The sequence below is a fragment of the Rhopalosiphum padi genome, chromosome 1, assembly GCF_020882245.1.
Source record: "Rhopalosiphum padi isolate XX-2018 chromosome 1, ASM2088224v1, whole genome shotgun sequence".
NCBI classification, from domain to species: domain Eukaryota; kingdom Metazoa; phylum Arthropoda; class Insecta; order Hemiptera; family Aphididae; genus Rhopalosiphum; species Rhopalosiphum padi.
The window spans coordinates 81,655,487-81,668,142 of NC_083597.1; the positions used below are offsets into that span (position 1 = coordinate 81,655,487).

General features: G+C 25.7%; 1 protein-coding gene across 1 annotated transcript; it reads left to right on the top strand.

The window, feature by feature from the left end:
• Positions 1-8,998: 8,998 nt before the first annotated feature.
• On the top strand, positions 8,999-12,241 carry LOC132917153 (venom carboxylesterase-6-like). The gene is made up of 10 exons (XM_060977752.1): positions 8,999-9,307; positions 9,398-9,535; positions 9,603-9,759; positions 10,258-10,443; positions 10,531-10,721; positions 10,801-10,966; positions 11,039-11,223; positions 11,280-11,430; positions 11,503-11,629; positions 11,691-12,241. The coding sequence occupies exons 1-10, from the start codon at positions 9,119-9,121 to the stop codon at positions 11,893-11,895; spliced, it is 1,695 nt and encodes a 564-aa protein (XP_060833735.1). The 5' UTR covers positions 8,999-9,118; the 3' UTR covers positions 11,896-12,241.
• The last annotated feature ends 415 nt before the right edge of the window (positions 12,242-12,656 follow it).

Sequence of the window (12,656 nt, forward strand, 5' to 3'; positions counted from 1 at the left end):
AAAAAATTCACTTAGTTTAGCGTTATATCTAAATAAACATCTGCTTTATCTGATATGACTTCATAGTAAGATTTAATAGTTTTATATCCTTTTTTATATTCTTTATTTTTTTAAATTATTCACATACATTTGTCTTTAGTTTTTTAGTGTGTCTATTTTGGACAAATGATTTAATAATTTAATATTAGAGAAAATATGGCTCAATGATACATTTTATTAATTGAATTCGATGGTTAAAAGGGTCTTGATTCAATATAATATGTTGTTTCATTTCGTAACACTGAATATTTTATTATCTGCTTATTAAAGAAAACCTCTAAATGATCCTGACTCAATTAATAAGAAAAACAAATATGTAATGTTTATAAATTATAATCAATGATGATATTTCAATTCAATTTTAAACGAAAAACAGATTAATATTTGATTATCAGTCGTGCATGCGCAGATGTTACGGGTCCTATAGTTATGTTAGCTTCAACTCATTCTATAGGTGTGGTTTGCGAATATGCGATGATTCCATCATTTGAGGGGGCTAGGCACCTCAAAATGGTTTGTATATATCCCCTTCCACCTTTATATATCTCAGGGAACATACACTCATGCATACATGCAAATTATAATAGCCCCCCCCCAAATTTAAAACTCAAATTGCGCCTATGGATGACTCCTTCCATTGTATTTTATGATCTAAGCATGGTTCCATTGATTATAAATATAAATATAATTATAAATACTAATAGATATTTAATATTTTTATCAATGGTAGTGGGTACATATAGGTAGATACTACGTTATATCATAATTTGGCGATACTGACCTGGTGTGAATTGAGTAAAAACAAAAAAAGCTACGACAGTATAATGTGTAATATCGAATTATCATGTTATTATTTTTTTTTGTGTTTATGTATGAATTTATCATAATGCATATTTTTGTTTTATTCAGTCTTTTTTTACACGGAACAATGTGGGGGGAGGTGGGTTTCGTTACGATACATAACACTATGAGAATAGTGTATAGTATATTATATTGTATAGTATATTGTATATTCGTTAATAGTTATAATGCCGCGTAATAATGCTAAGATGTAGGCATTAGCAAACAAGTAAGTGACGTTTTTCCTAGCACTCATAGAACCGTTGCCAACTTAAAATAACTATTAGTCGATCTCAATTTATTTCCTAACACTTGCCCATTATTATGGAAATCGAAAGTATGTACATACTATTAGTATGACTTCAAATAAAAATATATTCATCAAAATATAGTCAAATAAAACAAGTATTTTCATCGTAATCTTTATAACAGCATACAAATATAATATAGTCTGTATTTAAGATTCTAAATAATTAAATTAGTCATATAGTATGTACGTGTGTGTGTTTGTTTGTCATGGTACCTATTATACAATTATCAAGCTAATACTGTTATCTGCGTTGTATGGTATTATATTATAATATAATAGGTATGTTATTATTATTAATTTTTAGGCCACAAATCCAAAGATAATTAGCTTATAGCTAACTATACATATTTAAAAGAGAGAAAACCAATTAGGAAATTATATTATATAAAGGTTGGATCTGAAAAAGTTGTACATTTGAAATATTTTAATAAATTAAAAATGTTTCATACATTTTGTGCGTCTGGTTCCAATGCTTATATATTAACTGGAATTTTTTGAATTTTTCTAATATTATGTTTTCGTATTTTTGTAATTCATGAACATATTATATCTTGAGAGGTCGCCCATACGCGTTGTTTTTTAAAATGTTCATAACTAGGTTTAAAATAAAAATATTATAAAAATAAACTTATGATGTTTATTAGATAATATTCCTACTTTTAAATTTAATAGGTACTTTAAAAATGCACTTTAATAATATTAATATTTCAGAACGTCCTCTTAATGGAAAGGACTTCTTCCTAATTTCGGCATTGATCTGATTCTGTTTATTTTATTAGGTGTCTGTGTGTCGAGCAAGTGTGTCCGTATCAGTGTGCCTGTTGATTATCCATCCTGATGTGTCTTTATAAGTCAAAACTAGGCCAATGGTATATTGAGACTTTTAATACGTTAAGTTTAGTGTGCTTTTAAGATTGAACATTGTTGTTGCCACTAAATGAGTATACATTTTTGTGTTACTACTTTAAAATCTTGGTGAATGTAAATTTGAAAAGAATCAAATTAAGTAATATCTTCTTTGTCATGGATATTTATAAATTTGTTTTTTTTGTTAGCTTAGTATCTATGTCATTATTTTATAATAATGGTTTGATTGTTAATTAGAAAGGAACTTAACTGATTTTGGATTTTTTGAGATTTGTCATTTGGCTTGTGAGAATTTTTATTAGATAAAGGGACTCCACTGAGTATGTTGTTTTTATAACTATTATATTTTGTTTACTGATAATTTTGACATTATATAATTTTTATACATATTTAATACGCTATTTTTTATATTTTTCCAATTCAATTATTTATTCCAATTGTTATTTTATGCAACTACTATTGTTTCTGTTACAGTTAAATATAATTATATACAGTATATACAGTAAATTATTTTTTTATTTAATTATTTTTAAATATTAAAATATTAGTTTTATCTAAAGTATATATATTTTTTAATGTTACGTGATTTATTAATTTTGTATCTATAAAGACTAATTATTCATATTAGTTAATTTTGTTATAAATTAAAATATGTAATTATAGGTTATGCTTATGATAAAATATTTAATTATAGTAAATTGTTATTTTACAATTTGTTAATAATAATTTTATCTTAAATAATGTCTATATGTTGTTGGCGAGACGTTTATACCATACAATTTAAAATCCATCGAGAGATAAATATACCTAGGTAATGTTATTTGTAATCTGTAGTTGAGTATTTTACAGTTTAAATAAATGTTTTTGGTTCTTTTTGTTAAATCTAATATTTAAAAAATATAAAATATAATATAAAAACAAAAAGTTATCTTGTTGATTAAGATAATTCTTTTTTTTGTATTGGTTTTGTCTAGATTATTTATTTGGAAATACTTTGTTCGTCTTTTTATTGATTCCCAGAATACAAAGCGTATTAGAAAACCTAGATTAGGTGGAATGATAGAATAAAATTAAACATAACAATAAATATTAATTTAAATCTTTGAATACATACGATTAATAAAATCCCTCGACAATCCAATAATACCGTTCAAAAATTAAAACTATTTTACGCTAGGTATAGTACACTGAATTGAAATTGCCTATAGAACAATATTACGGCATAGATACGAATCGTAGTTTAACAATAGCCAAAAATGTATTTTTGTCTGTCATTTTGGAGCAGTAAGAATTCTTTGATTTTCAATGATTGATAGCAAATTGTATCTGGTTGAAACTTTTAGAGGTCAAAAAGAAAACATTTTCAGCACATTTCTTATTATTTGTGGAAACAAAAACGGTAATATTTACGCTAAAACAGTTTTTGATATACTTATTTTATTTCTTTATTTTGAAATAATTCAAAAATGAATATTCGTAGAAACTAGAAGTTTTCATTTAATTATATGCTATCATTTTCTATGACATAATTTTCAAAATATTTTGGCTCTTTACGGGTATAAGCATGAGATATTTTCGAATTTGTTCGAAAAAAGTTCATTGTCAAAATTCACGAAAGTTTATTACAATATTCCACATCAGTTGTTCTTATATCTTTGTAAAACATTATTCGTGGGGCCTTAAAACTTTTACGTTAATTGTAAATTTTAATTTATGCAATAACATTAACAAAATATGTAGATCCATTTGAAGATATTGTCTTTTTATATCATAAAACTATTCATACTGTTTTATGGTAAGTTAGAACTGATTCAAAGTTAATATTAATATTATAATAAATGCAATATTTTCATCAAAAATTAAATCAATTTCCTCCCGTAATACTTATAGTAAAATTATGTATTATAAATAACAAAATTTACATCATAATGAAATGTACTTTAGTGTTATGTGCTGACCATTTCTAGGACGTCTTGACTTAGAATCGTTTTTCGTATTATTAAATTAAAAATTTGATATATATTTTTCAGTAATCAGTGACTCACTAGGTACCTATTTGGTAAATACTCACTAGTATATTTCCCAGATTTTTTGTTGTTTATTTTTGCTAATTATTAAGAAAAGTATAAGGGGTTATAACCAAGAGGAGAATCTTCAAAGAGTACTTTAAATTTTTTATCAGAAAAAAAACATCTAAGTAAAATAGGTACTGAAACATTTTTGCTACTATTAAAAGTGTACTCAGACACACACACAAAAAAAAAATTATTGTAAAATCAATACTATCGCCCTAAAATCGATTTTGTCTAAAAGTGCAGGTTAAACGTTATCCGTTTTTCCGTTACTTTTTCAGAGTATTTCCTGACGCTTTTTAAAACTATTGGAGCTTTTGACCCCCCCCCCCCAAAGTACCAACTTGATTCAATTTCATTTTCAAAGAGGGGCTGAAGTCAAAAATCAAAGCACTATTACAACTCCAAAACGTGATGACACACAAAATAAAAATAAAATAAAAAAACACACATCATTGTAAAATCAATATATTCATCACTCCGTTCAGAATCTTAAAGTTCATTAATGAGCGATAATTCAAATAATTCAACATTTAGATATCTTAAGTAGGTACTATATGATAACTACGATGTATAACCTTTTTAAATATTCGCGATTAAATAAAGCAATATTTATGATAGAGTGATCCGATAAAAACAGTATTTTTGAGATAATACAAATATATTTTTTATCTATTGGTGTGTTAATTTAGAGAAGTTTAAATAAATATGATTCTGTTTATACAAATAAATAACGATGTAAAACATGAATAAGATTAAAAATATTAATTAGTATAACACCAAACTATTATTAATATTTTAGATAGGTAACTACTTATACTAAATTATTATTGAATAGACATTGAGTTCGTTAAATATAGTAAAAACCTCTGAGACCTTCATAATTGGCAAAATGGCAAATCGATAAATTCGTCTTTATCTTTAATTCTTAAAAGTGTTAAGCCAAATATTATAATATCAGTAACTAATATAGCATAAGTTATAGCTGAAACGTTGAAATAAACTTGAGAGAGTTTTATTTTGGATTAGTCTTATTGGTTTAAATAGGTAATTATATTTAAATAGTAATATTTTATTAAGATTATTAATAATAATAATAATTTAGGTTTAAAAATTATGAATTTCCATTTTTGCTATTTTTTATTTTTTTTGGAGACTAATAAGTGTTATAAAAGTATAACGTAGCCTTTTAGATTAGGTGCCAACACTGCCAACACTCAAGATTCAAATAATAATATAGAGATATATAGTTTAAATAATTTTTAATTTGTTTTCAAAAAAAGTTGAAAAAATAACTCCAGAAATATGTATCGATTACCGAGTAGAGAATGTCTGAATGTTTTGAATAATTATAGGTTATATAATAGGTACACCAATATTAAATACTTATCATATTATATGTTAATATCGATGCATACCCACATGAGTTGGGTCCTAGATACACGAGGACATCACTTACAAACAGCTAGGGCTGTACTAGAATCTGGATTGGTTTTGACTTTTGTAGTTTTTTCCCAATATTATCAGTAAATAACAGGTCCAAATATATTCAAATATAATAGCTCTACATAAATAAATAAACAAATTATTATATTTTTATAGGATTTCAGAATTCTTAGCTACGAACTTTTTAAATATGTATTACCTACAAATAAGCTGTAAAACTATTCCACTATATCTACTTATTATACTCGATTTACATAATAGATAAAGGTACATTTTTAAAACATAGTGCAGTCGAAGAGTTAACTCATATTTTCTCCTAATTTGTACAAATTATTAATTATTAATTACAATTTTTTCTAAGATAAAATATATAATATTATAATATGATATCAGTAACATTCGCGTTTCGCGTTTAAAATATTTTATTTTAATTAATGTTTACTTTACTTTTTTTGTAATTAATATAATACAACACAATGTTAGAACGTTCTTTTTTAAAAATTGTTTTCAGTTTGATCTCTGGACTCGTTGGACTCATTTGTTGTATTTTTTCTAATCTATTATGTATTTATGTTCAATCTTTATATCTACTACATATTTAAATATACTAAATTTAAATCATTACCCAAAACGACAAATGCATTTCTAATATTAGCATTACAAATTATAATCAAGGTTAGCTACAGGTTTAATATAGTACTGATAAACTATTCATCAATAAAGGCTCTTGTCTACGATTTCTAATTATTTTTCAAATTTAAAAACACATTAATACCTATAGGAAATAATATTTGCTGTATTATCTTAATAATATAGTGTGAACACTAGCATTTGCTTACATTTAAAATGTTATCATAAATTGGTATTTTATTTTATATTTATTCAGTTAGGATTTGAAGATTGGTATACCTGTATATTTTAGATTTATTGCTAAGAAACCAATATAAAACCAAATTACTCTTAAACATATTAGTAAGTTTTAAAAAAAAAAATTGAAATCCTAGTGATTGAACACAGCGACAGCGTGCTAGTGTTTGAATACTTCAAGCCCAGTGTATGAACAGTTAACAAATAATAAGTAACAATATTACTGTTAAGACAGTTTAATACAACAAATGAATAATAAAAATTACCTTTATTAAAAAACAACTTAAATCTTAAAAATAAATACCAAATAACAACTATAGGTCATCAAGATTAGCAATAAATTTAAAAAATCAACTACGCTAAAATTGACTACCAAGTGCGCATTCTGCTTTTCCAAATACACAAAATAAGCCCTGTACTCAGTTGACAATTAGTAGGTTACGTTAAATTGGATAATGAAACTATTTTTCATTTACTCCTCACCATAAACACCGTAGTGACATTGCCTGAAGGATATATTTTATTAGGTGGTTATTTTTGGAATATCGGAACAGTGTTTTTGTAACAACAGTATATTATGCTGCCGAGTGCTGAGGATATTTATTTGTATTGCTTCACATTTATTGGTTTACCTAATAATTATTATTCTATAACAATATGATTTACCTTATTAACTAAATTAATTTAATTTACGATAACTGCGTGGCCAAATGTATCTTTTATTAAAAGTTATAGCAAAAATTATAATCAGTTACTTTTTAAAGTTATTTGGAAATTCTGTAACAAGTTATTATTTTAACTTACAAATGTAATTAAATTACATAATTTTAATGTTTGTAATTGATTATTGTCCAACTCTGCTTATCATTATTTTAAAATAAATTAAATAGAATAAGTACCGATAAGGTCCTGAAGTTTCGTATACTATACGTGTCGAATGTTAATAAATAGTAATAAAATAATTTCACTGATCGAACTTTTATATTGTTTATAATATTTGATCATACAAAAAAAAAAAATTTGCTAATTGGACGCTACTAAATTAAGATTTTATAAGAGTAGATATCACTAACAATATAAAAGTGCAATCAGTGTTTATGTAGCATTGGAAAATTCCAATTTTATGACGTTTATTATCTTTATTGTTGTTCATATCGTTGAACGTGTATCTCCAACATCATACTACTATATAACTAGTACTTACATAATATTAGACACATGTCGAAATGAATACGTACACACTTCAAAAAAATTATGCTTCCAATCGGTGTAGTATGTACTAATGTATTACTGGACAAAACTCTTATGCGCCACCATTATAAGTGACTAAAATACTTTATGATCAAAATACTTAAAGATAATTTTCGTTTTATTTATAGTATATATATATATGTAGGGTGATTCACTGATTCGTTTAGTATGTTCATCCCCATGGTTTCTTTTAACAATGGTTTTATAAATACTAAAATAATTGTAATATTTAATGTAGTACCTACATAATATCATACTTGAACAATTCTTAGAAAATATAAAATATTGATAGATTAGTATAAAATACTATAATAATTATCAAATCATCATAGTCCCTCATATATCTACCGAACATATTATCCTTAGTGTACAGAGTTAATTAGGTAAGTAACTCAAAAACTACTAATTTAAATTTAGATTTATAGACATAAAAACTTTAAAAAAAAATTTATCTGCTTCATAATTTCCATGCAAAATCTAAGTATTTTAAAATGTGAAAGTTAGGTTGGCTTACTTAAAAATTACAGTAGAGATTAAAATTAAAATAAAATAATTATAAATCAAAAATAGGGATGAGGATGCTTGGTGAAACACCCTGTATGTATTTCTATAAATATTATCGATATAAATATTTTGCTCGAGTTATCAGCACATAATACTTCTTATGGAGACTAGACATTTTTATCGGCTATTTTTATTTTTATTTACGTATAATACTATTTTTAATAAATATATTGGCAAGTTAGAAGATAAGTATGTGATTTTAAAATTATTTTATAATTTATAGTTTCTTTAATAAAATACACGATGTCATATTGAAAGCCTAAGAATGTAATAATTTATATTCTATTTAACAACTATTATTATTTAAATTTTTTAAAAAGAGATTTCTTATGTAATGCTTGTAATACTTCTATATAGTAAAAAAATAGTTACACGTACCTATATAAAAAAAAATGTAATTCAAATCGATAGGTATGAATATAAAATAATATAACACTACAAAATAATATAATACATGAATTAATTTTTTATTGGTAATAAATGATTTAATCTAAATAATTTGGAATTGTTGAAGTCGGATAGTAGTGGATGTGGGTAAATATTGTAAATTTTATTAGTGCAAATTTAAATGCAGCTTATATTTAATCAGAGAAAAATTATATCTCTCCTCTGAATAAATTCTTATAATTACGCCATTTTACTGAAGGATGTCTAGCTGTTTATAACATACTTTGTATTCCCGTGAAAAAGTGGGGAACTAGTATATATTGTAATAGTAACCAGGTACATCGCATTATATTCTCGTTTTATAATATTATAACAACTATTTATTCATTCGACATTTGTCTACCCGTAGACACGGGTGGCCAATTGATTACTCCGAGAGTTTTGCTGGCTATTTTTACTTTTTAATTTTTTCGAAATGCGCCTTATTATTGTTTTATTATTGACACGTTTGTATTGTTTGGTAGCTGGTAATCAGTTTCCTGTAGTAGAAATCGAAAGTGGGCCCATATCTGGAATACTATCGAAAACATGGAAAGGAAGAACTATTTACAGCTTTCAAGGGATACCTTATGCAACTCCTCCAGTGGGGAAGCTAAGATTTCAGGTAAAATTTGTCAACGTGCTGTATATTTTACAGATGTATTATGGATACAAAATGTTGGCACACACGTAAATACGTAATAATATATTATAGGAAGCTCAACCGATAAAACCTTGGCTAGGAGTATGGAACGCGTCATCTCCGGGTAGTAAATGTATTCAATACGATCATTCGAGTTATTTAATTGAAGGAGACGAGGATTGCCTTTATGCGAACGTATATACACCAAAAGTTAGTGATTTGAATATTTTATCTATTTGAGTTTAAAATATAATAATTGTTTTTATTTATACAATAGCTCCCGGTAAAAGGAAAAAGTAACAAGCTTTTGAATGTATTGGTTTTTATTCATGGAGGTGCTTTCATGTTTCTTTACGGATCTGTATACCAGCCCGATTACATTTTGGACAAAGATATAATTCTCGTTACATTTAACTATCGGCTCGGGCCAATAGGTAATATTATATGACATTTGAATTTAAAATCAACAAACAATATTTATTATTTTCTATTGAAATAAAGATAAACAATTTACATTAAAGTAAATATATTTTAAAATAACTAGTAACTACAGTAGATAAATATATTTTTACCATTTAATTATTTTGAGTTTAATACAAAATTTGCCTTACTTGTACAATGATTCTAGTCAACTTTTTATAAATATATATATACTTGATTTTATAACCTCGGTAATGTACCTAACCTTCAATTTACTAAATTCAAGGTTATATTATAATATTAAATATTGTTTTTGTATAATATATTATAATAACAATTAAGCGTAGTTTTAAAATATGTTTTGCTACTTAAACTATTTTTGTGTAATATCTCATTAATATGACCTTATTACTTATAGTAACAACTTATAATTATTACTAATAAGGTTCAAATGAAATTTGCTTGTTTGTTATGCCTACACAAAATAAATAAGGCGTATACATTATATATAGGTTTTTTTAGCACCGGAGATTCGGTAGTGTCTGGAAATAACGGATTAAAAGATCAAGTACAAGCTTTAAAATGGGTGAAAAGAAATATAAAGTATTTTGGAGGAAATCCGGAGAATATTACAATTAGTGGAATGTCAGCTGGAGGTGCCAGTGTTCATTTTCATATGCTGTCACCATTATCTAGAGGTTACACATTGATCAATTATTTATTTATTTTTTTAATCGTTTTCAACCCGTGTATAGTATTTATATCGTATAACACATAATATATAGGACTGTTTCAAAGAGTATTTTCGCAGAGTGGAACGGCGTTGTGCCCTTGGACAATAGCCGAAAATGTACCTGCTAAATCAGCAGCTATCGGCGCTTACTTAGGTTGTCCAACTCATCCGTCAAAAGAATTGGTCGAATGTTTAATTACCAGGCCAGCTTTACACATCGTAGAAGCAGTTAAAATATTTTTTGTAAATAAAAATAATTCGATTATTGTTGATCGTTTATAAAATGTATATTTGTTTTACTTTAATGTGATCGTTATTACAGCCGTTCTTGTACAACCCATATTCTCCCTTTGGACCGGTTGTCGAGTTACCCAGTGAAAACGCTTTTATAAGTGAACTGCCCTATAATATTTTCGCTAAAGGTCTAGCGACAGATGTACCATGGTTGTCGAGTGTTGCCACTCACGAGGGTCTCTACCCAGGATCTGGTATTCGATTTTATTAATATTACTTGTTAGGTACGCCATAATTGTAATGTGTAAATAATATTATGTTTTTAGAATTTATCAATAATCCAAATTTGTTGAAGTATATTGACGAAAATTGGAACAAAGTCTTGCCACACATACTGGATTACAACTACACGATACCTCAAGATAAAATTGACTATGTGTCAGAACTTATTAGAAAAGAATATATAGGCAGTAAAAAATTGGTTAAAGGAAATACAGAAGAATTTATTCAAGTACTGAGTTAATACTATTATTTATCAGATAGTTCATATTTGGACATAATTTCCAGATGATCAGCGATCGTCTGTTTGTAGTTGATATTATAAAAGCTGCTAAAATCCATGCGCATCTTTATAAATCTCCGGTGTATTTATACCAGTTTGGATATCGGGGTAGGCACAGTCTTTCGGAACATTTTTCAAAATCTAATGAAAATTACGGTAACAAAAATATTTTAAATCATATATTATTATTTATACAGATTATACAATATATCCGTATTGTATTTTTAGGAGCCAGTCATGCAGATGACACGGGTTACGCATTACGAAACGTATATGCAAACGTCGAAGACTCAGAATTAGATAAATCATTAGTGCCAATCATAGTTGATATTTGGACATCATTTGCTTTTAAAGGGTAATATTTTGTATAATGTTTTTACAATAAATTTACTAAGAAGCATTTATTTTTGAAACAGAATACCATCAACTGGAATTAGCTCTATCAATTGGATTCCTGTGAGCAAAGACCCTAATCATTCGGCTGTATCGTTTTTAAAAATATCTTCCCCTACGAATATTACTATGGATGAAGTCGAGGATATGGGGAGAACTAGATTTTGGGATTCGTTAGACTTCAACGAGAATGAACATTATTCGTACCATAAAAATAAAGATTTCTGATTTTTTTTTATTAAATTAATCAACAATATTATGTATTATGATTAATTATCTTGGTAAATAAGAATATTTTAATGATTCAATTGAACTCGAATATTAAAATATGATATTATTATTTTGTACTTTATAGTATTTCTACATATTTTCAATATATTATGTGAAAAATATCGCTCAAGTTTCGTTTGCTTATACTAAGTTATTTGCTCAGTTATATTTAATTTTACATAGTTTGTACTGTTTGTAGGATACAAGGTATTATTATTATTATTGTTTTTGAATTTGTATCAAATTTTATAATTATTTAGTTAAAGAACATTTTGATGAAATACTAATATTTTATTGTTTTTAATTTTATATTATTTGATTGAAATGTATAATCACGATATAATAGTTCATTAATCATTATATTTTGATAGTTAAAATAGTTTGATGAGTTATTACTGAACAATTCTTAAAAAAAGAGTTTTTATACGTAATATTATTATATATTTAATTTTTTATAGAAACTAGAAAACTAGAAATTTTGTTTCTAACAACAAAAAACAATAAGATATATAAAATATACCTATGCGTATTTAAATTAATTAACGGTACCTATATTAAAAAAAAAATGTCAATTAAATAGCTATTAAATATGGTATTTTGGAATAAAACATTTATTTATTATATAAACAGGAATAATTTTAATAATTTTTGTTTTTGCAGTATAGGAATTTATTTAATTTTCTCGTGGGTTATAAAAAACAAAAAACGAGTTTTGAAAT